Below are 24709 nucleotides of genomic sequence, written 5' to 3' on the forward strand. Positions count from 1 at the left end.
CTTTCTTCAGTATCAATATGACTCTTTGCTGGAGGGCTGCCCCTTGGTTGAGGGGAGGCTCCAAATTTCATTAGAATTGGCATACTGGACCCTACATGTTCCCCTCCTCTACTAATTATAACCCTGTCTCCTGGATAGCAGACCCTCTTATAGATAATACCACCTGACATAAAGATGTACTTGGCTGGAGAGCATTGAACAGTAATGATCTGTCTCCCTCAGTGATCATTTCTCCCACCCATGCTCCTTTTTGGAGCCTGATTTCCACCCCTTCTACTCTATTGTCACCAATTATTCTGAAATTCTCATCACTAATGATGAATTCATGCCTTCCTTTTCTACTGGCTCCTTTCCTCCTTTAACCCAACCAAACCTCTCCAATGTCCTGGTCTTACTTTGTCCTCCCCTCCCAATGTATTCTCCAGAACACTTGCTTTCCAGTCCAAAGAATAACCACCATGGTGGAGTCAACATTGTGAGCATGGCTTTAACCCCAAGAGCTTCACTTCAGGTTATAAAATTATATATATAAAATAATGCCTCCGAATGAATTCCTGGAAGGGAGAACCAACATAAGGACAACGTGAAACATTTTTCCAGCCCAGAAGTTCAGCAGGAAAGCTCTGTCTCACTGAGATTGGGAAGGTTCTGTCCAGCACAGGTGGCCCCGAAGCAGGAAGGAGCAGGCCGCACCCCAGCAAAGCAGGACTGAGAGGTCAGACGAAGACAGGCCAGCAGCCAGGCCCAAACCCCAAGTAAAGATGTTAGCAGTCATGAAACAGACTAGAAAAATGCGCTGATACACACACACACACACACACACACACACACACACGCACACACACTCACACACACACGCACACACACTCACACACACACGCACATACACTCACACACACACACACTCACACACACGCACACGCGCGCACACACACACACCCAAAAAGGAGCAGAGCATAGAAAGATAGTAAGGTGACAAAGAAGAGGAAAAGTGGGAAAAGATGACGTCAACGCTGGCTGCGTGAAAAACCCAAAGTGTGAATGAGTCTGTGCTTCAGGGAGAGTTGCGGGAGGGAGCTCCGGAGAGGGGGGGGGGGGGGAAGATAGAAAAAATGGGCTGGGGGGAGAGGGAAGTGGGGAGGCCTGGGAGGAGTTGGCGGCGGAAGAGACCATCGGGCAGGGGCCGCGGCCCCACTACTGTCCCAGTGGGGGAGTGGAGAAGACTCCACCCCGCTGAGGATGGACAGGCGGGGCCCTGAGGAGCTGGAAGACTCTTCCGAGAGGGTAGGGGAAAGCCGGAAGTCTTGCAGCTGCGATCTTTCCGCCTGCCCCTCGGTCGTCCTCCCTTCCGGGAAGGTTCGGGCTCTCTGGTTCTCGGGGAGCACCGGGGAGCACTTTTGTCTTCGGGAAGCCGCCACCGTGCGTGCAGCTCCCAGGTAGGTCGGAGCCGGCGTCCCCCCCGCCTTGCGGGCTTCTCCGGGCTGTCCCGCCCTCTGGTCCTCCTCCTCTTCCTATTCCTGGGACCACAGGGATGTCCCCCAACTCTACCGGGAGCGCCCCCTTGAGCCTTGCTGCTGGAGAGCTGCCCCCCACTTGCCACACTTCCGGGCTCCCCCGCCCAGATTGACCTCCGACTTTGCCCCGGGAATTCCGGGAGTCCCGATTTCTGCCTTGTGATCAGGACCCAGGCGTCCCTTCTCCCTGTCCCCGCTCTTGCTTAGACATTCGGATTCTCCTCAGAATCACTCCCTGAGGGATCCCCGAGTCCCGCCTTCCGACCCCCAGGAGCCCCGCTCGGACCCAGTGACCCAACCTCTCTCCTGCTGCCCACCGGGAATGAACCCGGGCCTCCTGGGCTGCTGCCCGTCCGGTCTCCGGCTTGGGGCTTCCTGTCTGCACTTTTCCATTAGGGACGCCAGGCCCCAGCTCCACCTGTGCGAGCCCGCAGCCCTCCGCAGCCCTCCCCAGCCCTCCCAGGCTCAGCTGCCCCCCGGAGCACTTTTATCTATTCGGTGACCTTGACCTGAAGGGACCTCTATTGGCCTGTCTTGCCTCCCAGACCCTCCCCCTCCGTCCCTGGCCCCTCTTGTCTGTTGGACCCTCAGAAGTCAGTCCTAGCCTGGATTTTGTCTTGTCTTTCCAGGTGACTCCAAAGCATCTCTTCCTCAGAAAACATCTAATTAAAAACCTTAGGTGTGACCTCTGTTATTCATACTGTTGGACTGTTGGTAGTTACTCCCTAGATGGGGCCAGAAAGGGTGTGGGCTAGCAACCCTCTGAGGTGAAGAAAGACTAGGGACCAGTTGGAGGAACTTGACAAAATGGAGTCATCTTGGTTACTTCTCTTTGTACAGAGGAGCCTGCAGCCAGAGGGAATGGGCCCCGGGAGCCTCCGACCTCCTCAGGTGAGTGCGGTCCATCCAGACCTGATATCAACCATCACAAGCATTTGGCTTGACTTGGAGGATGGTGTGTGAATGTGGCAAGAACTTACTTATGGATTGTCCTATTCCAAAAATGGTTATTATGTTAACAGTAGGAAAAACACTGCCCATCTTGTGTGAGTTTTTGACTGATTCACTGAGATTTTAATTTTAATATCTTGTCATTTATCCTTGTTTTAACTTCACCGATTTATTTTTTCCATTTTTTAAAAATTGCAGATTTAGTTAATCTATTTCTCTAAATGCTTAATGTGTGATTATAAGTCTCTTTCCCCCCCTCCCCCCCAGGATTATTTTAGCAGAATCCTAGAAATTTGGGGATATTGTTTAAACATTGTAAAAAATTTTTTGCAATGTTATCATTTGTGAGATCTGTTGTGACCCAGTTATTGTTGAATATGTCACTGGTAATTCTCCATTTATGTTTACATCTTTTGTCAGTGATCCCTGAATCAATTTCCATTCTTATTTCCTTAGGGAATGAAAGGATATATGAATTATTTCTGCCTATTTACCTTTGTGTGAAGCATCTCTATATCCCATGTTTATAGAAATTCCATATGTGACAAAGAAATATGCATATTTCTGTGTTGTCCCATTTAGAAGATGCCACAAGTTTTTTACCTCCAATTTCTTTAGAATTTATTCATCACTTCTGCTTTCATCTCATTCTACATTTGTCCATCTCCCTTTTCTTTTTAGTTCTTTGGTTGTTTCCCTTCCTCTCTTACCTTTCAACTAGAGTTTCAGTTTTTTAATTTCATCCATTTTTCTTTCCCTTTCCAAGGAGGATTTCTCCCCTTCTCCTCATTGTCCATCTTCCCTTTCTGTTTTACCTACATGTTCATTCTCCCAGTCATAGCCACTCTGTTCCTCTGATCGGTCTCCTTTCTCTGGTCACTTGATACAATCAACAGCTTCCAAGGTATCCACTCTGAGCTCTGACCTTTAGATGCTTTCTGCCATAGACTCTAATCTAACCCCCCCAGATTCCTCTTTCCCCCATGGTGCCTTCCTTTCAGAATATTGTGTAATACAGCATGTGTCAGGGAGAACATGTCTCCATAGCTGGGAACATTGCCTCCTGATATTTACCCTCTCTTGTTCCTTTACCTTTCTTCCACATTCTCCTAGAAATCTCAATCCTGCCTTTTTAGGGACCAAAGCTCTAAGCCTCAGAGTGAAGTCCTTTATCTCCTCTAAGAATATCATCAATGGAACCTCCTTCCTTTCTGCACCTTTTCAATCTCTCCTCCTTCATCCCCCACTCCCCAGGTAGTCTTCTTTTTCTAAGTCCATGGAACTCATCTCCTCAATTCCCATTTTTCTATCCTGGTCTCTCTCCTTTCACACTATTGATCACTCTGTCCTCTAGGATTCCCACTTCTCTAAATTTTTAGGAAATAACTCTCTCCTAGCTTTCCTTCTACATTCTGATCCCTTCTTCTCAGTCTCCTTTACTAGATGGAATATGCACTTTTTCTCCCTTATTCTTCAGCTCCCATCTGCAGGATAGGTCACCCTGGACTGCACCCTCAGCTCCACAGCTCTGTGGAACCCATTCTTCCATTTCTTCCCCTTATCTCTCTGGTTTGCATTTTGTCTTCCACTGTTCTAAAATGTCAGTTCCATTGCATGAGAAGGTCTGTCTCATAGCTTTTTACTTCTGAATTGAATTGTTAAAGGTGACCACTGTCAACATGGCAGTTTGTAGCAGTGGGTTTTGTTTTTGGGTTCCGGGTTTAGTTTTTCTGTGGGTGATCTGTAGATTTTTTCCCATTGGAATTTCATTTTCTCTGTTCAGAATTTCCTTCATGATTGGGTCCATTTTTTTTAACCAGATATTTCTTTCTAGGCAACCTATTGAAGGAAGTGAACTGTGAAAGCTGTCTCCCAAGATGGAGACAGTGTTCTAAAGACTGCTTGAAGGTGGGCTGTGGCGAGGGCCATGTATCTTTCTCTAGAAGCCCTTTGTAAGACTAAATTAGAGCCACCTTGGCATTAAAACACCCATATGAGGTAATTGAGCAATCCTAAAGATGCGGTAAGGTTTTTCCTCATTCATGATTTAGAATGGGAGGTCATTTGTCCTGCTAATCAGGGCAAAGATCCAGTTAGCCCAGGCCCCTACATAATTCTTCTGTGTTAAGTGGGCCTTGCCTCTCCTTGCCTAACTACTTGTGGAGAGAGAGAGGCTCTTTTTCTTGAGATCATAATAAAATGCCCATCTGCTTTTACTTTGAGAAATGTCCTTCATTTAATTGATTTATTTGAGCAGGTGGTCTTGTCCCACACAGTTTATGGGGGGCTCTCCTGGATCATGTGGGCAAAGTCTGGAGAGCTGGCCGGCAACCTTGCTTTAGGCAGCCTAAGAACTTCTGGGACCTTTCTTTGTTTCCAAGGTCAAAAGGCCCCATCAGAAGAGACCCAAGCCAAAATGAAAGCCAGTAAATTAGTAAATTCTGAGGCAAATCCCAAGTGGCAGGAATTGGGCATGGCATCAGTCAGGCAATTTTTGTGCACAGCTATCTGTGAGATCCTTGAGTCAATCCTTGACTGGACAGATTCTGGACAGGTGCTCTGAAAAGGTTTGAAAAGGCAGGGCAATTTGGTGCATAGGGATGTATGTAATTGCAGAGCAAATTGTATCTGAAAGGTGTGTGACATGTCTAAAAAAAGAAGTATTGGGATGTCTCCCCCCCCACCCCAGAGAGATGGAGTCCGCCTCCAGAATATTTAGGTTAGGCTTTAATGAAATGACACTGAGTGAACCAGGAAACTGAGGACTTCTCAGAATAATAACCTTGGGTAATTCAAGCCTCTGCACCTAGGCTTTGTTTAATCCTTAGGCTCTGGGAGACCAGCCTAAAACATTTAAGAGATAAGTCCTTGACTCAACTGCTTAGAGAAAAACCTGACTAATTGTTTAAAGGCCTAGTGATATCTAGCCATCCCTATCTGATTGGCTGAAAAGCCTGAAACAGACCAAATCCTTTAGTTAATAGCTCAATAATTTAGAAACCTTTAACCTGTCTTGCTTAATTGATTATTTACCTTTGAAGCAAGACAGACCCTTTTTCTTTCTTTCTTTCTTTCTTTCTTTCTTTCTTTCTTTCTTTCTTTCTTTCTTTCTTTCTTTCTTTCTTTCTTTCTTTCTTTCTTTCTTTCTTTCTTTCTTTCTTTCTTTCTTTCTTTCTTTTCTTTCTTTCTTTCTTTCTTTCTTTTCTTTCTTTCTTTCTTTTCTTTCTTTCTTTCTTTCTTTCTTTCTTTCTTTCTTTCTTTCTTTCTTTCTTTCTTTCTTTCTTTCTTTCTTTCTTTCTTTCTTTCTTTCTTTCTTTCTTTCTTTCTTTCTTTCTTTCTTTCTTTCTTTCTTTCTTTCTTTCTTTCTTTCTTTCTTTCTTTCTTTCTTTTTTTTTCTGAGGCAGTTGGGGTAAATGACTTACCCAGGATCACACAGAGACCGCTTTTTCTTAATAATGTTTTGAAACATTTATTGCTTAACCAAGACCCTGGTACCACAAAAAGCCCACCTGTATTCCAAAGGGCCAGTGATTTTAAAAGGATTAGCAGAAGAAGGGTGGGCAAATAGTTTCTGTAAAGCTTGACTATATAACTATGAGTCTTCTGTAAAATTGGCTTTCCTTACTCCAGACTTTCTGGTGAAGGGACTGCCCCACTTCTCATGAGAATTGAAATAAAGAAACTTTTCTGTTTGGACCATGCCTTTGAGCAGTCAATTTGAGTTAGGGTCTTTGCATCCCACACAACACCAGTGAGGAAACAGCGATATAAGGGGTCTATGGAAGCTTTCCCCTGAGCTCTGCTGCTAACATTGGAACAAATTGTACTTAAGTATGGATTGGTAGAGATAATTGATTGATGAAGAAGCATATTTTACTTTTTAAGATTTATAAGAAATTGGGGAAGGATTGCAAATTGGGTGGCAATTCCCTATACCTGGGTATCTGCCCTCATCAGGAAAAGTGGAAAGAATCAGATTCTTAAGAAACCAATTCCTAAATTGACCTTAGAGACTAGATTGCCTTGGACCAAATATTTGCCTATTGCTTTATGAAAGAATTAGAACTGTCCCCAGAAGTGACCTGGGACTCTCCTCATATGAGATTGGTTTATTCTATTTGGGAATAGAAAGAGAAAGACCCTCTTTTGAAATAGGATGAGTTTCTCAGGAATTATATACTGCCAGTATCCTCATCCCTTTTTAGCCCTTAGGAAACAAGCATTGCTGACCCAGGGAACACCTTTGGAGTCTGGACTTTGCAGGAGAGTAGGTGCTTACTAAGTGCTGGAAGAAGCAGAGTGGGAAGAATAGATGACTGAGATTGCAGTCTGTAGGCTGAAGAACACTGGGCTTACAGGACTTTTAGAGGAATGTCAAGAATGAATGATCTATTAAGGACATCTTATCTCTAAAATTGACTTTGCAATTAGGAATGTTTTGGTGGGAGATGAGAATGTTTGTGCCTAGAGGAATTTTAACAATATTTGTGTGTACCTGTTACTTATATTGAAAAAAAAAATTAATAAGTTTAGAGGGATTCCTCAACTCTAATGTTTTATGTGAACTAGGATATTTTATATTCTGTATGAGTTTTAATTGGTTATATTGGGTCGTCTTAAAGTTGTGTCCATTATTTAAAGGGACTCTGAGAAAATAGTTGTTGCCTTTGTGCCTTTGAACATGTTTCTGTTAGGGACAATATGCAATTTAGAATTTTTCTATTTAGTGAACATTTTAAAAGCAAAATGATTTGCGTAATGTTGAACTTAAACCCCTCTACTTAAATATGAAAGATAAACTGCAAACCTTCTAGAATGAATCTCTTACTGTTATCAATGTAATGCCATAGTCAGTACTTTTTAGGATATATAATCCTTGAGAGCTAGATTCATCTGAAGCTTTGATGAATGAGATTTGCTATTAGAGATAAAATCCCCCGGAACAGTAGCTGACATTATTTGGAGTTTTAAATTCTGGTAGGACTGTCTGATAAATCATCAAGCTGGTGATCCACTATCTGACTGGCCCTGCTACTGAGCCCAAGAAGAAAACTCCAAACAAGAAGGCGATGTCCTCATAGCACTTGGTGGGGCCTTCCTATTCCCAGTCTCTATTATCAAGATGATTAGAAGAAGGGCAAGGAAGAGAAGAAATTGGGTGATTTCATAGTAAAATTTCTAAGAAAAGACTATGTTTCCAGGAGAAGATAGTGAATATTGCCTTGGTAAAAGATATAATCATCTTTTTTTAGTTATATAAAACCATATATATGGTGTTGGTTTGAAGGTGCCTGTTGGAGACAGGCTTTATAGTTTCTCCTGATAGCCCTCAGTGGAGTTATGTCCCCCTATATGATGCAACTTATCACCAATGTGGTTCAGAAAACTCTGCAAAATCACCAAGATAGAAGGTACCGTAATGGGATTAGTGGGATCGATGATGCTCAAGAGACAAGGGTGAGGACTGGCACCTGGGAGGATAGGTCAAACCCTGAAAATGAAGTAATCAAGAAATTGAAATTGTAAATAAAAAGCTATAATTTAAAAAAAAAGTAAGAGACAAGGATGGGAACTGGAGTTTGGGAGGATAGGTCAATGAAGTAATCAAGAAATTGAAATTGTAAATAAAAATCCATAATTAAAAAAAAAGTAAGAGACAAGGATGGGAACTGGAGTGTGGGAGGATAGGTCAATGAAGTAATCAAGAAATTGAAGAAATGAATAAACTTTGATATGAGAGGCTTTCAACTGAAGAGAGGGGGGATGGAATGAAATGAACTGTGAAAGCTGTTTCATGAGATGGAGACAGTGAGTGAGGGTCCCCTGTGGCCCAGGGCCTGCTTTCTCTCTCCAGAGATCACATGGTTTACAAGGATGGGATCTTTGCTTTGTGAAACATTGCTGGGGCCACCTTGGCATTGAACCTCCCATGTAAGGTAATTCAGTAATCCCAAAGATGTGGTTGGGTTGAAAGTTTTCCTCATTTGTGATTTAGAATGGGAGGCCATTTGTCCTGGCTAATCAGGGCAAAGATCCAGCCTATAGAGAGTGTTAGCCCAGACCCCACCATAATTCTTGTCTGTTAACTGGGCCCTGGCTCTCCTTGCCTAACTGTTTGTGGGGAGGGAGATGCCCTTTCTCTGGAGATCATAATAAAATGCCTTTCTGCTTTTGCTTTGAGAACTCTCCTTCATCTATTTGATGTATTGGAGCCGGAGGTCTTGTCCCACACACTGTCATCCTTAGGGCCTAAGTCCATGGGCAGGCTCTTTCCCTTCTGTACACTTTCCTTAAGCCAGGGGCAGATTTTCTTTGAATGTTAATTGTAATTCGCTTCACTTTTGTGTATTTTCCTTCTCTGCCTATTCTCTTTTATTTTCTATGGGAAGAGTAATAAGTTCCCTTCACTTGGAAATTCACAAAAGAAGCCACAGGTCCTAGAAAGATGGAAACGGGAATGGGTGGGAAGGAGGCCTTCAATTTAAAGACAGAGTGGAGAGCTCAACCAGAGAATTCCCAAAGAAGAGGCAGTGAGTAATGAGGAGGTAACTGAGCTTTCTCCTTCAAAGCAGGTTGGGAGTGCATTAGCCCCACCTCATGTTGGAAAAGGGGGACTGTGTGATGCTTGTAAAGCAAAGAGATTTGTAGTAACTTCTCTTGGGGGGGGAGGAGGGAAAGAATCAGAGAACAGTTATCCCTCTGAATGGCATGGGGTGAGATCTCTCAGGAAATTGAGCAAAGCTCCTCCCACCTCAAAGCTAACACAGGCCCAAGTGTCACCTCCCATAGAATCCAGTGACTCACTGGAAAATCCCTGCACTCTCCATTGCCCAATCAGGTGTTGTCTAGGTAGGGGAGATCTGAATTGATTGGCTGACTTTTGCCTTGTGGGGGATTCTCTTAAACCTGAAGCCCAGCCAGTGGGATGAAAGGTCAGCCGGGTGCCTGGGGAATTTTTCCTGCTGGGGCTCTATAACACCTACTCTCAAACTTTGCATCCCAAATGAGGAGATACTCTTCTGCAGAACATATAATAAACTTTTGCTTTGCTCCTAGAGATGGCTCTGGGTTGGGTTAGGGTGGTCTCCATCTTATATCAGATAAGACCTACTTGTGGGCCATCCTATGGTGGCTACTCTCCTTTGGGACAGTCAGCAGGGACACTCTGCTTTTTGGTTTCTTATTCCTTACTTCCCTCCTACCCTGTGTCACATGTTATCTCCCCTAATTCTACTCTGCTTCCCAACCCCACTTCTCCTTACAGATAACTCACCCTTTCAGCAGGTAGCTAGCTAAGTGCTTTCCCCAACCTCATGGGGGGCTCTGTTTCTACTGGAACTTGTGAGTTCCACTGAAGAATTTGTCTATCATAGGGTCTCCCACTCAATTTCATGTTTACCTTCACTTGGTCTGTAACCTATTCCTCTCAATAAATCCTCCTTTTCCCAGAGAGAATGGCCATGCTGAATTCTTCACATGGCTGAACCCCCATTTTTGGTACCTGCCATCCCTTGGTAACAAACCCTACACCATCAGTCACAACACTATAAAATGCTTTGGGGAAAATTCAGTCAGACTCTTACTGACCCTGGTTCCAGGAGCTGACTCTGACACTCAGAAATGGTCTGACCTTTGAGCAGATCCCTTCTCTGCTTTGTTTCTCTACTGTAAAGTAAGGGTTAGAATTCCCCCAATCCTAATTCTGAAGTGTCTTTCACCTTTATATCTCATGACTTTTGCTCCTTTAGGTATTGGTGACATTCAGAGATGTGGCTGTGGACTTTACCCAGGAGGAGTGGGGCCTCTTGGACCCTCCTCAGAAGGAGCTGTACAAGGGGGTCATGCTGGAGAATGCCCGGAACCTGCTGTCCCTGGGTAAGGACATGTCCCCTAGTAACTCTGAATCTGCAAAGAGCATATGGCCATTCATTCCGTAGGGTGCAGGGTTTGGAGGGGCAGTATTAGTTAGAATGGAGAAAGTCCTGGTCTGCTGTGTCCAAGCAAATGGGTCCTCCTGCACATCTTTACATTGGATCATAGGAACCTGAAGGAGTCCTTTGCTGCTCCTGAAGCTTTCTTTCTCTTACCACTTCTAGGTAACTTTGAGTGGAAAAAACAAGCATGGAAATAATCTCAGATTATTTTGGCTAACTAACTGGTCCTGAATTTGTCTGGCAAATCTCTGAAAATGGCTCAGGCAGCTTTCCCTTACAATCCTTTGCTCTTTGGAATGGGTCTAGTATGTGGATTATTTTTAATGGGCAGAAATTTTAGCTCCAAGCACCTAATTGTCCCCAGTACAGGAAGTTTGTCCACAATCTTCCTTCTTGTTGCCCTCAAATTCTAGCACAGGTGGTGGGAAGGAAATGGGAGAAAAAGCATTTCCTTTGCCAGGTGCTGAGCCACATGCTTTCTGTACAACACTGTGGCAACAATGTTGTGTAAGAACAACTTCCAGCAAGTTAGTTATTATTCTAAGTAACCAAATTGATGAAAAAGCACAAATGAACAAAGATGCTATTTTTATCCAAAGGAAGAACTGATGACTAGAAATATGTATAGCATAATTTGACATATATGTGTATCTACATGGTTGTATACATACAACAGTGGCAGACATTTCGAGGGTGGGGACAGGAAAGTGAAGAAAAAACATTTACAATTTTGTTGTGTATTTGAAAGAAAGAGCAAGTTTTATAGTGTGAATTTACTATTTCATGGTCAATGATCTTTTTTATTTTACTAAATTTGGAAATGCTTGTTTGTAAATTAAAGATAAAACAAAATATTATGTCTATTTAATATATTCACCTTGCTAGTTAGATGATGTTGTTATCCCTTTTGAGAGTTGAGGAAACTGAGGCAAACACTTTGATATACTTACCAAGGGTTATATAGCTACTAACTATCCAAGGCTTAATTTAAGCTCAGGTACTCCTGCCTCTATGCCCATGTCTCCCTCCACCACCCTACCGGCTCCACATGATTTCGAGATAATAGAAATTCTGGAATGAGTCTGTCATATGAAGAAGGGGTATCCCAGTGTAATATTCTCTGTAAAATGTAAAATTCTCTATTGAGGTTTTTTTGGGGTCTCTGGAAGCAGCCTTCATTTCAGTTCAGTAATCACCACACGAGTAGCTAGGGCTTAAAGTCCAAATCCTTTATCATCTCCTTCAAAGCCTTGTCTCTTTCACTTGGGACGTGGATAGTTTTTCTGGAGGCCTTCTGGATCTTGGTTTCAGTGGAGAAGCTAAGGAGGAGAGCCTGCCACCACTTCTCTGTCTTCCCTTGTTCTGATTCTGGCTGAGTTTGTCAGAGCTTACATGCTCTCTTATCAAAAGTGTGAATCTTGTGGAACTATATTAAGTACTAAGTATATGTACTGAACTAGAGAACTCTTAAATATCATGGTAAATAACCATTGTCTCTATCAATTCCACTGTTCTGCCCCTTAATATCTCCAGCTTTCTTTTGTTTTTAGAATATAGGTGGTTATGACCTCCTGACTTCTCAAGGAGGTGAGAACCCCCAAAAGTAGGTTATTACACTTTCTCTGATTGCCCCCCAAAAGGGTGAAAACATCATAAAAGGAGATGATCACACCCTCCCTGATGTCTCAGGAAGGGAAATGAAAACACCAAAGGAAGTGGGAAGTCAAATCAGATTAGCAAGTTTCCGAAGGGGCTCACTTGAAACAGGTATACATAAATCCATCAATATAGGAGGTTATTAGACATAATTACATAAATTACATAACCACATAGCAACACAACACAGGCTAGTAGTTATGTAACCAGTAACATGAATCAGCATGAGGAATTATACATGTCCAGAAGTCCTAGAAATAATCCAAAAGGAATCTATTGTCCATTAGTTCATGTAACAGGAATCCAATAATTCCTGCAAGTTTTGAAGTTCTATAATAGTCTTATCAGCAATTTTTCATCTCAGGGAATCCAATGGTTCCTGCAGATTTTGAAGTTCTTCAACAGTCTCATTATCAGCCATGTTCTTTTAGTGTCGGATGTTTTTTAGGTTTTCTCCTTTGTTTTGTCTTTTTTCTGTTTCTCTCTGATGGACAAGATGAATACAGCTCATTGGCACCCATCTGATTCCTTCTTCATCTGTAGAAATACAAGCAAACCCATTTCAAAGCAGTTAACCTATCTGGTCCCTTCCATTTACCACTTTCTGGATCTCTCCACATCACCTGGCGATTATCTAAAGATAGTGGAGCCACACGTCCTGGACACTGCTCTTCTGGTGGGTTATAAAATGTGTCTGCTGGAGTCAGTGCATCTTTTTCAAAAATTTAAAAGTTAATGGTATAAAGAGCTAAATTTAAATTTAGAAAAGTCCTGCAATAGGATATGATATCTTGGAGCTAGGTCCTGCCTCTCATTTCTCTGCATCAGTCTACATTCTGAGGCCCAGTGGCATTTTGGACATAGTTTTTTAGGTCTTCTCTCACCCTGTTTTCTCATTATATCTCCATACCTACATTGGGCTCACAAATGTCCTATTTTTCCATACTGAAAACATCGACGATTTACTCTAGAAGTCCTTTGCTAAGAGGGACCCTGTCTTCTCATGTTTATCATAGTCTGGATATAATAAGCATTTGTGCCCACTATGGCACAGCATCTTATCATCTCCTCTAAAGGAGCATCCTTGTGTAGTCGCTATATAATTCTTCTGCAACCCTCATTGGCATTATCCTTAGCCAGATGTCTGGCCATTATTTCTGTGGCTGCATTTTCTCTAATGGTTCTTGTGACAGCTGTTTGCAAATGTCCCACAAAATCTGCAAAAGGTTCATTGGGACCTTGCTCTATTTTTGTGAAGGCTTCCCCTCAATCTTTCCCTGGGAGGGAACCCCAAGCTTTTATAAAAGCATAGCAATTTGTTTATATGCTCCCATGGGGTAATTAATCTGTGTTATATTCTCTGCATATTGACCTTCACTTGCTATTTGGTCAAAAGTGATTTGTATGTTAACTCTGGTTTGCTTATTATGTTGGGCTTGAGTCCTACATAATTCATGATACTCTGAAAGCTCCAACAAGTTTTGTCCAGGTTCTAAACATGTCCTTGTTATTGGCTTCCAATCACTGGGAGTTAAAATTTCATAAGCCAAACTCTCTAGTAACATTTTAACATAAGATGATGTAGCCCCATAAAGAGTGCAACCCTTTTTCAAATCCTTAATTTTTTCCAGATCAAAAGGAGTGTATCTTCTCCTTTGTTGAGCTGAAGAGTCAAGCTCTTCAATCACAGGTATGCATTTATGAAAGATACATCCTGTCCTTCATTTTTTCCCTTAACCAGTGCTTTTTGTAATCTTATCATAGGCCACTTCATAGGTAGGGCTGATTGTGTTATTGCCTCTCCCCCTCCTTTTTTCTCCCTCTAACCATGAAAGCTTAATTGAAGGAGGTAGGTCAGGGGATGCGGAAAGCCCTAATGGCTTCTGCTGTGAAGTACTCAGAATTGTACTTAATTCCATTCTTTTCTGATTCTTCATCCTTTTCAACTAGTTTATTTGGATCCTTCCCCTCCTGCTCTTTCTCTTTTTCCCTTATTCTAATAATTATATAATTTCCTAAAGCTAGTTGTATCAAGTTATGTATATAAAGTGGGAATTGAATTAGGTCCATAATCATTGTAGTATTGACATAGTTGCTTTCCTACTAATTTCTACTCCTCTAGATCCAATTCTTTTTCCTAAGAGAACCAAGGTGATATGTACTGTACAGTTTCTAAAAGTTCAATGTTCTGCTCCCAAGTTACAACCAGACCTTGATTTTTTTTATCAGTTTGACTAAGCTTTTGGCACATTTTCTTTGAAGAGGAAAAGAAGGCTGTTTTCTAAATATCTGTCCCCTTTTAGCTGAAGTACTAAGTTAGCCCTTTAACAAAGTTTCCTTGTCTATTTTTATACTCACCCTAATTTCTGGGTCAAGGAAAGTTTTTCACTGAAATCAGGATTGTGTTTGCCCCACGTTGGGTGCTAAAATATAATATTCTCTTGTTGGGGTTTTCTTGACGTCTTTGGGAGCAGCCTTCGTTTCAGTTCAGTAATCACCACACAAATAGCCAGGGATTAAAGTCCAAATTGGCTCCTTCAAAGTCTTATCTCCTTCATTTGGGGCTTGCCTAGTTTTTCTGGAGGCGTTTCTGTTCTTGGTTTCAGTGGAGAAGCTAAGGATGTAAGCCTGCTACCACTTCTCTGGTCTTCCCTCTTTCTGATTCTGGATGAGCTTGTCCCAGCTTATATGGTCTCTTAGCAAACATGTGAATCTTGTAGAACTATAAGTATTAAGTACATGTACTGAACTAGGGAACTGTTAAGCACAATGATAAATAACCATTATCTCTATCAATTCCACTGACTTAGCACCTTGTTTCAAGTTCTGGCCCATAACATTCCAGGATAAGGTCCTTCTTAATCTTGCCAAGGCTGCTCAGGCCCAGGAACCCTTTGTAACAAGGTATGGGGTTAGAATTTTCTGCCACAATGGAACCTAACAGGATAGGAAGTGGAGGAAGAGCATTTGCCTCTTTCTCATAACACATTGTACAATAATATGATGGCATAAACCCTCTCATGGGTAACTAGCATTACAAGGACTAGTGGGTGACCATAAACTCATATGTTTGAATAGGACAGGGTGAATCTTAAAATGAAGCAGCTTGGGATCCTTACCCCATTCCCTAAAAGCAATTGAATTTCAATTTTTTCTCCTTGGCCCTAACTGCTTCCCATGCCCAGGGCTTCCAGTTCCCAAAGAAGATGTGATCTCTTATTTTGAGCAAAGGGAAGTGCCCTGGATGCTGCACCCAGAAGACCTGAGGAGCTGCCCTCCAGGTGAGTGAGAAAAAAGCAGGGACATGATAGTTGTGCTTACAAGAGAATTCTTGGGGTTCCCATGAAGTAAAAACTTGGTTTGGAGAAAAGACTTGAAATATTTTCCAGTGGCTTCCTGGACTTGTCATAGATTCTGTTTCCCATCTATAAAACGAATGGCTTGCACTCCATGGCCTTGTGGGTCCCAACTCCTAGTGATCATCTGTGATGCTATAAGAGTCATTGCTTGAAATCTGGGGAAAATTCTCTAGAAAGAGCCAAAAGGGCTCAGGATGTTCCAGGTGAGCTATTTCTTAGGATTTCCAGTCACCAAACATTGTGGGCCTGCTCCATGTTGGGCCCTGGGTTAAGCACCAGGAACAGAAAGAGATGCAAAGGATCTGCTTTTATGGAGATCACAGACTGTGGAGCAAACAATCTATCAGCAACTATGTAGAAACGCACTATGGACCAGGAAAATTGTTTAAATTTAGTACCTTAGGAGGTCACTAATTAGTGAGGATAATAGTGGTTTAAGGACAGCAGCACTGGGGAGGAAACAGTCAATATGAAATAAAACGGTTTAGCATTTGTAGGACACCTACCTTGTGTAAAGCAGAGGATAAATATGGTCTCATGTTATCCTCATGAGAACCCTAGGCCTTCAGTGCTCATTTTAGGCTCATTTTAGAGATAAACTGAGGAAAACAGAGGTCCTGTAACTGGACTAGCAAGCTTCTGAGATATGAAAAAAACCCAGTTCTTACTGATTCCAGGCCCTATCTACAGTTTTTTCACTGTCACCTCAGCTCTATTCTGATTCTGAAACTGATATGATGAAAATGGTCATACATGTGGAAAATAGAAGAATCAGACAAGGTATCATGGAGAGATGGAGGTTTACTTTGTAAAATTCTAACCAGTCACAATTATTTGATTTTTATTAAAAAGATTTAAAGTTCTATTGGCTCATGATTAGTACAATATTAACAATGTATTCAAATGCATTCAAAGGTCACTTGCAAATACTGGTTTTTTTTTTTTTTTGTAATAATGTTTAATAATGCAAAGCAACATTTAAAAGGAGAGAATTTCTTGAGATACTACTTTGTTTTTTCTAACAGTGGTAACATGGCTACATTTGTTGCCAACCAATGCCTTTGAGAAACTGCAGACAGAAGAAGAATAACATAAACAGAGGATACATTCAAATTAGAAAATTACTTTAGCATCTCAATGAGTGGCATTTCAAGGTCCATTTTGGTAGAAAGGCTGTAGACTTCCATGACAATTTCACTATGGCTTCTAATCTTCATTGCTAGGGACCATGGTTTTCAGGTAGCCTACCCTCTCTATTGCAAGCATGGAAAGCCAGACAACATCTAGATCTAGTGGCTACTGGTATGATGAGAGGTGATAACATGGTAATCCAGGAATGAGAAAACTATTCTGCTGCAGACAGAGCCTGCCACTGGAGGGTCTTTTTATACCTGTGGCCATTTGTATAAGACTTGCCAACCTTCCTGGGATTTTGGAAGCAATTTAATGTTGAGAAACTGAAAAAATGTGTTGCACTTAGAAGCCCTCAGAATTTGATGTAATCACTGCATGATCTCATAAAGCTGTGTATTTCTGATCATGGTAGTTTTAAATCACTGTAGAAAGACAATTGCTAAGGTAGATAGATGCACATACTTGTCCCAGAGGACAATTTACCACTTAAGGTTAATTTTGGGGTTAAATCACATTGATGGATTTTTTTAAAAATTGTGTTTGTTAAAATGATAAGTAGGGGAATATGATGATTTTTTTTGCATGAGTAATTTTTTTATAACATTATCCCTTGTATTCATTTTTCCAAATTTTCCCCTCCCTTCCTCTACTCCCTCCCCTAGATGACAGGCAATCCCATACATTTTACATGTGTTACAGTATAACCTAGATACAATATATGTGTGTAAATCCAATTTTCTTGTTGCACGTTAACTATTGGATTCCAAAGGTATAAGTAACCTGGGTAGATAGACAATAGTGCTAACAATTTACATTCACTTCCCAGTGTTCCTTCTCTGGGTGTTGTTGTTTCTGATCAGCTGGAAGTGAGTTGGATCTTCTTTATATTGAAGATATCCACTTTGATCAGAATACAACTTCATACAGCATTGAAGTGTACAGCGATCTTCTGGTTCTGTTCATTTCACTCAGTATCAGTTCATGTAAGTCTCTCCAAGCCTCTCTGTATTCATCCTGCTGGTCATTTCTTACAGAGCAATAATATTCCATAACCTTCATATACTATAATTTACCCAACCATTCTCCAATTGATGGACATCCATTCATCTTCCAGTTTCTAGCTACTACGAAAAGAGCTGCCACAAACATTTTGGCACATGCAGGTCCCTTTCCCCTCCTCAGTATTTCTTTGGGATATAAGCCCAATAGCAGCGATGCAGGTTCAAAGGTTATGCACAGTTTGATAACTTTTTGGGCATAGTTCCAAATTGCTCTCCAGAATGGCCGGATTCTTTCACAGCTCTACCAACAATGTATTAGTATCCCAGTTTTCCCACATCCCCTCCAACATTCATCATTATTTGTTTCTATCATCTTAGCCAATCTGACAGGTGTCTAGTGTAATATGATGATTGTTTAAAAAATAGTTAGTGATTATATCAAAAAAAGTAATTGATGAGAACAAAATCACTTTTGCCTTAGATAAAATATGAAAAATCAACACATAAAAAACATTATTGTTAGTATTCTGAATGTGACCTCAGATAATGTAATAGAAAAAAAAAATAAAATTGATAGTTATCACTAGAAAGTGATGGAAAATTTGACAGTGGAGTTAACTTGTCAAGTATTATAGACAGAGAATGTCCATTTATAGATGTAAATTTCTGTCTAAGCTGCTGGGATTTGGGTCAAATTACTCAATCATTCTGAGCTGTGCCCCAAGGGAGAAGGAAGGCACTTTGTGTATTGTCTCAGGTTTACAGTGAGGATCCAACATATTTGTACATGAAGGTCATTAGAAATTAAATCATTCTTGGCATTTGAGCTACTGGGATATTTTTAAGTCATTGATTCTGCCTAGGTAGGATTTTTTTTTTTAAACTGGGGAAATAGGAAATAACTGAGTTTCTCTTCTGCTGATGAGGGAAGGGGATATAAATATGTGTCTTGTGTGAGTACATGCCTGCATGCATGTTTGTGTGTGTGTAGTATCTGTATTTGTTTTATTCTTTGTTGTTTTTTTTTCCCCCAGAAAGAGAATTAATACTAGAAACTAAGGAATGTACTACAAAGGAAAGCTTTTCTGTGGTAGAAACTCTCAAGCCAAGATTCATCCATGATGGCTCTACTAATTTCATGTGGAATGATATCTGTGATAAATATACAAAAAGCCTTATTGGAGAGACAACTTATGTATGTAACCAATGTGGAAAAGCTTTTGCAGAAAGGCGAGCTCTTACTACACATCAGAGTATCCACACTGAGGAGAAACCTTATAAATGTAGCCAATGTGGAAAGGCTTTTGCAAAAAGGGAATCTCTTGCTGTACATCAGAGAAGCCACACTGGAGAGAAACCTTATAAATGTAACCAATGTGGAAAAACTTTCAAATGTAAGCATAATCTTCCTCTACATCAGAGGATCCATACTGGAGAGAAACCCTATGGATGTAACCAATGTGGAAAGGCTTTTAGGCAAAAAGGAGCTCTTATTGGACATCAGAGAACCCACACTGGAGAGAAACCTTATGAATGTAACCAATGTGGAAAGACTTTTAGAGAAAGGAGAGCTCTTACTGGGCATCAGAGAATCCATACTGGAGAGAAGCCTTATAAATGTAACCAATGCGGAAAGGCTTTTAGAGAAAGGAGAGGTCTCATAAGACATCAGAGAATCCACATTAGGGAGAAGCCTTATGAATGTAACCAATGTGGAAAGGCTTTTAGAGAAAGGAGAGCTCTTACTGGGCATCAGAGAATCCATACTGGAGAGAAGCCTTATGAATGTAACCAATGTGGAAAGGCTTTTGCAAGAAGGGGAGTGCTTACTGAACATCAGAGAATACACACTGGAGAGAAACCTTATGAATGTAACCAATGTGGAAAAAGTTTTAAAAGAAGGGAATCTTTTACTAACCATCAGAGAATCCATACTGGAGAGAGACCATATGAATGCAACCAGTGTGGAAAGGCTTTTAGAGAAAGGAGAGCTCTTAATGAGCATAAGAGAATTCACACTGGAGAGAGACCATATGAATGCAAGCAGTGTGGAAAGGCTTTTATGAGAAGGGAATCTCTTGCTGAACATCAAAAAATCCATTCTATAGAGAAGCTTTATGAATGCAACCAGTGTGGAAAGACTTTTATAAGAAGGGAATCTCTTACTGAACATCAGAGAATCCATACTGGAGAGAAGCCTTATGAATGTAACCAATGTGGAAAAGGTTTTAGAGGAAGGAGAGCTCTTACTCTACATCAGAAGACACACACTGGAGAGAAACCTTATAAATGTAACCAATGTGGAAAAACTTTCAAATATAAGTCGGGTCTTACTCTACATCAGAGGAAGCACACTGGAGAGAAACCTTATAAATGTAACCATTGTGGAAAGGCTTTCGCAAGAAGGCAGGTGCTTAATGAACATCAGAAAATCCACACTGGAGAGAAACCTTATAAATGTAACCCATGTGGAAAGGCTTTCGCGAGAAGGGAAATGCTTAATGAACATCAGAGAATCCATACTGGAGAGACACCTTATAAATGTAACCAATGTGGTATGGCTTTTGCAAGAAGAGGAACTTTTAGTGCACATCAGAGAATGCACACTGGGGAGAAACATTATAAATATAACCAGTGGGGAAAGGCTTTGAGAAAATGGCTTGCTCTTAATGGACATCAGAATACCCACAATGGAAAGAAACCTTATGAATGTAACCAGTGTGGAAAGACTTTTAGTCATAAAGGAACTTTTAATGTACATCAGAGAATCCACACTGGGGAGAAGCCTTATAAATGTAACCAATGTGAAAAAAGTTTTATTCAGAAGGGTTATCTTTCTGTGCATCAGAGAATCCACACTGGAGAGAAACCTTATGAATGTAACCAGTGTGGAAAGGCTTTTAATCATAAAGGAGCTCTTAATGTACATCAGAGAATACACACTGGGGAGAAACCTTATAAATGTAACCAGTGTGGAAAGGCTTTTAATCATAAAGGAGCTCTAACTGTACATCAGAGAATCCACACTGGGGAGAAACCTTATAAATGTAACCAGTGTGGAAAGGCTTTTAATCATAAAGGAGCTCTTACTGTACATCAGAGAATCCACATTGGGGAGAAATCTTATGAATGTAATCAACATGGAATAGGTTTTCTATGAACATCATATACAAATGGCCACAGGCCTGAAAAGAACCTTAGTGGCTGTCTCTATTTCTAGCAATTGGAATATTATTTTTAATATAATGGTCATCAATTTGTTACCTCTAGCACCTAAGTTGTCCTCAGTACAGGAAGTTTGTCCTTGATCTTCCTTCTTATTGCCCTCAAATTCTAGCACAACTGGTGGGAAGAAAATGGGAGGGAATTAGCTTTTTTTTTTTTTTTTGCCAGGTGCTATGCCATAAGTTTTCTGTACAGCACTGTGGCAACAATGTTGTTTAAGAACAACTTCGAGCAAGTAAGTTGTTATTCTAAGTAACCAAATTAATGAAAAAGCACAACTGAACAAAGATGCTATTTTCATCCAGAGGAAGAAGTGATGACTAGAAATATGTATGGCATAATTTGATATATATGTGTATCTGCATAGTTGTATACATGTACCATATATATTTCTGTACAGTGGCAGACATCTCGAGGGTGGGGGGAGGAAAGTGAACATATATAATTTTATTGTCTATTTGAAAGTAACAGCAAGTTTTAAAGTGTAGATTTACCATTTTGTGTGCCTTATTAAATTACTAATTAGTGAGGTTAATAGTGGTTTAAGGATGCATAATTGGGGAGAAAATAGTCAAAATTAAATAAAACTGAGCAGTTGTATGACACCTATTCTGTGTCATGTACTAAATATATATGGTCTCATCTTCATGAGAACCCTAGGAGTTAGGTGCTAGTATTAGGCTCATTTTAGAGATAAACTGAGGAAAACAGAGGTCCTGCAAATTGATTAGCAAGTTTCTGAGATGGGAAGATGTTAGGTTCTTACTAAGTGCTAATGAGATAATGAGATTTTAGGTTCTTACTAATTTATGTTGCCAACCAGTGCCTTTGAGAAACTGCCAGACAGAAGAAGAGTAACATAAACAGAGGATATGCTCAAATTAGAAAATGACCTTAGCATTTCAATGAATGGCATTTCAAGTCCATTTTTGTGGAAAGGCTGTAGATTTCCATGACGATTTCATGATGGCTTCTATTGTGCATCGATAGGGACCATGGTTTTCAGGCAGCCACCCCTCACTGCTGCAAGAATGGAAAGCCAGACAACATCTAGATATAGTGGCTGCTGGTTTGATGAGATGTAATTACTAGGTAATCCAAGAATGAGAGGACAGCTCTGGTACAGTCAGAGACTGCTAATGGGGGTCTTTTAATACCTGTAGTCATTTGTACATGACTGGTCAACCTTCCTGGGATTTTGGAAGCAATTTAATGTCAAGTTGAGAAACTGAAAGAAGATGTTGTACTTAGAAGCCCTCAGAGTTTGATGTAATCACTGCATGTTCTCATAAAGCTGTGTATTTCTGATCATGGTAGTTTGCAATTACTGCAGAAAGATAGTTGTTAAGGTAAATTGATGCATATGCATGTACCAGAGGACAATTTACCACTTGTGCCACAGGTGGCACTGATTAATTTTGGGGTTAAATCCCTTTGGTGGATTTCTTTTTAAAATTATGTTTGTTAAAAGGATAAGTAGGAGAATATGATGATAACTGTTTTTTAAAAAATAAGTAATGTGTACATCAAAAAAAAAAAGGAATGTATAAGAACAAAATCATTTTCCCTTTAGATAAAATATAAAAAAGCCAACACATAAAAAACATTAGTATTAGTATTCTGAATGTGACTCAGATAATGTAATAGAAAGAAAAATAAAATTGATAGTCATCACCAGAAAGTGATGGAAAAATTGACAGTGGAGTTAATTTGTCAAGTACCATAGGCAGAGAATGCCCATTCATAGTGGGTAAATTTCTGTCTCAGATGCTGGGATTTGGGTCAAGTTACTCAACTGTTCTGAGCTGATGACCAGAGCTGTGCACCAAAGGAGAAGGAAGTCCCTTTGTGTATTGTCCCAGGTTTACTGTGAGGATCCAATATATTTGTCCATGCAAGTTCATTAGAAATTAAATCATCCTTGGCATTCGCTCTAATGGGATTTTTAAAAGTGATTGATTGTGCCCAGTTAGGATTTTTCTCTTTAACTGGAGTTTTAGAAAATAACTTAGTTTCTGTTCTATGATAGAGGGAAGAGGATAGAAATGTGTGTGTCTGTGTGAGCACATGCCTTTATGCGTGTGTGTGTGTGTGTGTGTGTGTGTAGGGTCTGTATTTGTTTGTTTGTTTTTTTTTTTTTTTCCTCCAGAAAGAGAATTCAGACTAGAAATAAAGGAATGTATTGTAGAAAAAAGCTTTTCTGTGGTAGAAAGTCTCAAGTTAAGATTCATCAGTGATGGCTTGTTAGGATTACAAGGTGAGAACTCAGGTTGTCTGGACAGTGACAAGGTGAGAACTCAGGTTATCTATGGCTCTGCTAATTTCATTTTGAAAGATATCTGTGATAAATATAAAAAGAAAATCCATATTGGAGAGAAACCTTATGAATGTAACCAGTGTGGAAAAGTTTTTGCAGAAAGGGGAGCTCTTACTACACATCAGAGAATCCAGACTAGAGGGAAACCTTATAAATGTAGTCAGTGTAGAAAGACTTTTGCAAAAAGGGAATCTCTTGCTGTACATCAGAGAATTCACACTGGAGAGAAACCTTATGAATGTAACCAATGGGGAAAGGCTTTTAGAAGAAAGTGAATGCTTATTGAACATAGAGAATCCACCCTGGAGGGAAAACTTAGAGATGTAACCAACATGGAAAGACTTTTTACAATAGAGGGAGGTCTTAAGTGTACATCAGAGAATCCATAATGGAGACAAATCTAATGTGAAGAAACTTATTCAGAAGGGTTATCTTTCTTTGCATCAGAGAATCCACACTGGAGAGAAACCTTATGGATGTAACCAGTGTGGAAAGACTTTTGTGTGTATTTATTCCCACAAACTGAGCTTTTATGTCAGGGTAGCTCCTAGAAGCCTCCTGTAGCCACAGTTCTCATAACCCTGTTTTTTCCTCACTCACCTAGAGGGCAACTCCTCAGGCCTTCTGGGTGTAGCATCCAAGGTGCTTCTCTTTGCTCAAAATTATATCACACCTTTTCTGGGAGCTGAAATGCTTGGGCATGGAAAACAGGGATGAAGAAGGAGAGAAGCCTGAAATTTAATTCTCTTTAGGGAATGGGGTGAGCTTTCAGAGGTGCTCCATTTTGAGGTTCACCCCAGTATATGCAAACATATGAGTCTATGGCCATCCTTTTGTCCTTGTAATGCTTGGAACTCATGATAGGATTTGCCACATCATCCTGCTGTACAACTTGTTCTGAGAAAGGGACCAACACTTCCCCTCTTTCTCCCCTCCTATATGTTAGCTTCCAATGAAGCAGGATCTTCCAAGCCCATTTCTGGGTAAAAAAAACGGTTATTGGGCCTAAGCAGACTCAAGCTCCTCCTCAAGGCTTCCACCAGCCCCTTCCTTCTCAGCCTCAGCTCCTCTGTCTGAGTAGAAAGATTGCTCAGATAAAACTGCAGGCCAGACTAAGCCAACGAAATGGATCCTCTACTCTGAGGAACTGGGTATAAATTGTTCTTGGGAAAATTGGGATGCTAGTCGTCAATGTAACTGTAAATCCAGATTGGATTGTACTGATTCTGGCATTGTGTTTATGAGTTTTGAGCCTGTACAAGCAGCCCTGACCCTGAGGTAAAATACTCTAAAGTACAGCATTAAAGCAATATGAGGAAGAAATTATTACTAATGAGAATTACTCTATCCTAATCTTGTTGAGCTAAATCTTAGCCAGAAGAAAAGAAGCCGGAGAGATGGGTTCTCTGGGAAAGAAGGCAGAGGGATCTTAGCTCTTTGGGAAGAAGACATAGGGATAGCAGTCCCAGGAAAGAAAGTAAAGAGCTCCATGAGGGAACGCAGAAAAATTTTAGCTTGAAGAAAATACAGAGAGATAGAAGCTGTAAGAGAGAAGGAAAAGAGTTGACATAGAAGGAATTAATAGATAATTTTAAGAAAATAAGAAGGGGTGAAGAAG

At 40.6% G+C, this 24709-nt stretch overlaps 1 protein-coding gene across 4 annotated transcripts; it reads left to right on the forward strand.

Moving 5' to 3' along the window:
- Positions 1-1171: 1171 nt before the first annotated feature.
- LOC141556684 (zinc finger protein 558-like) lies at positions 1172-21379 on the forward strand. 4 transcript variants are annotated; one of them, XM_074291256.1, is made up of 6 exons: positions 1172-1436; positions 2355-2405; positions 10214-10340; positions 13687-13745; positions 15241-15336; positions 18584-18717. In XM_074291256.1, exons 2-5 carry the CDS (start codon positions 2376-2378, stop codon positions 15265-15267), a joined length of 243 nt encoding a protein of 80 aa, XP_074147357.1. In that variant the 5' UTR covers positions 1172-1436; positions 2355-2375; the 3' UTR covers positions 15268-15336; positions 18584-18717. The 4 variants fall into 4 exon arrangements, with proteins under 4 accessions (XP_074147357.1, XP_074147347.1, XP_074147332.1 ...); XM_074291231.1 differs by lacking the exon at positions 13687-13745 and having other exon boundaries at positions 1311-1436; positions 18584-21379; XM_074291239.1 differs by lacking the exons at positions 1172-1436; positions 13687-13745 and adding an exon at positions 2126-2143 and having other exon boundaries at positions 18584-21379.
- Positions 21380-24709: the final 3330 nt, after the last annotated feature.

Source organism: Sminthopsis crassicaudata, chromosome 1 (genome assembly GCF_048593235.1).
Source record: "Sminthopsis crassicaudata isolate SCR6 chromosome 1, ASM4859323v1, whole genome shotgun sequence".
In the NCBI taxonomy this organism is placed as follows: domain Eukaryota; kingdom Metazoa; phylum Chordata; class Mammalia; order Dasyuromorphia; family Dasyuridae; genus Sminthopsis; species Sminthopsis crassicaudata.

Coding starts and splice junctions, on each gene's coding strand:
- LOC141556684 (XM_074291231.1), top strand. CDS start 2,376: ATGGGCCCCGGGAGCCTCCGACCTCCTCAG. Junction 2,406..10,213: donor GGAGCCTCCGACCTCCTCAG/GTGAGTGCGGTC, acceptor TTGCTCCTTTAG/GTATTGGTGACATTCAGAGA. Junction 10,341..15,240: donor CCGGAACCTGCTGTCCCTGG/GTAAGGACATGT, acceptor TCCCATGCCCAG/GGCTTCCAGTTCCCAAAGAA.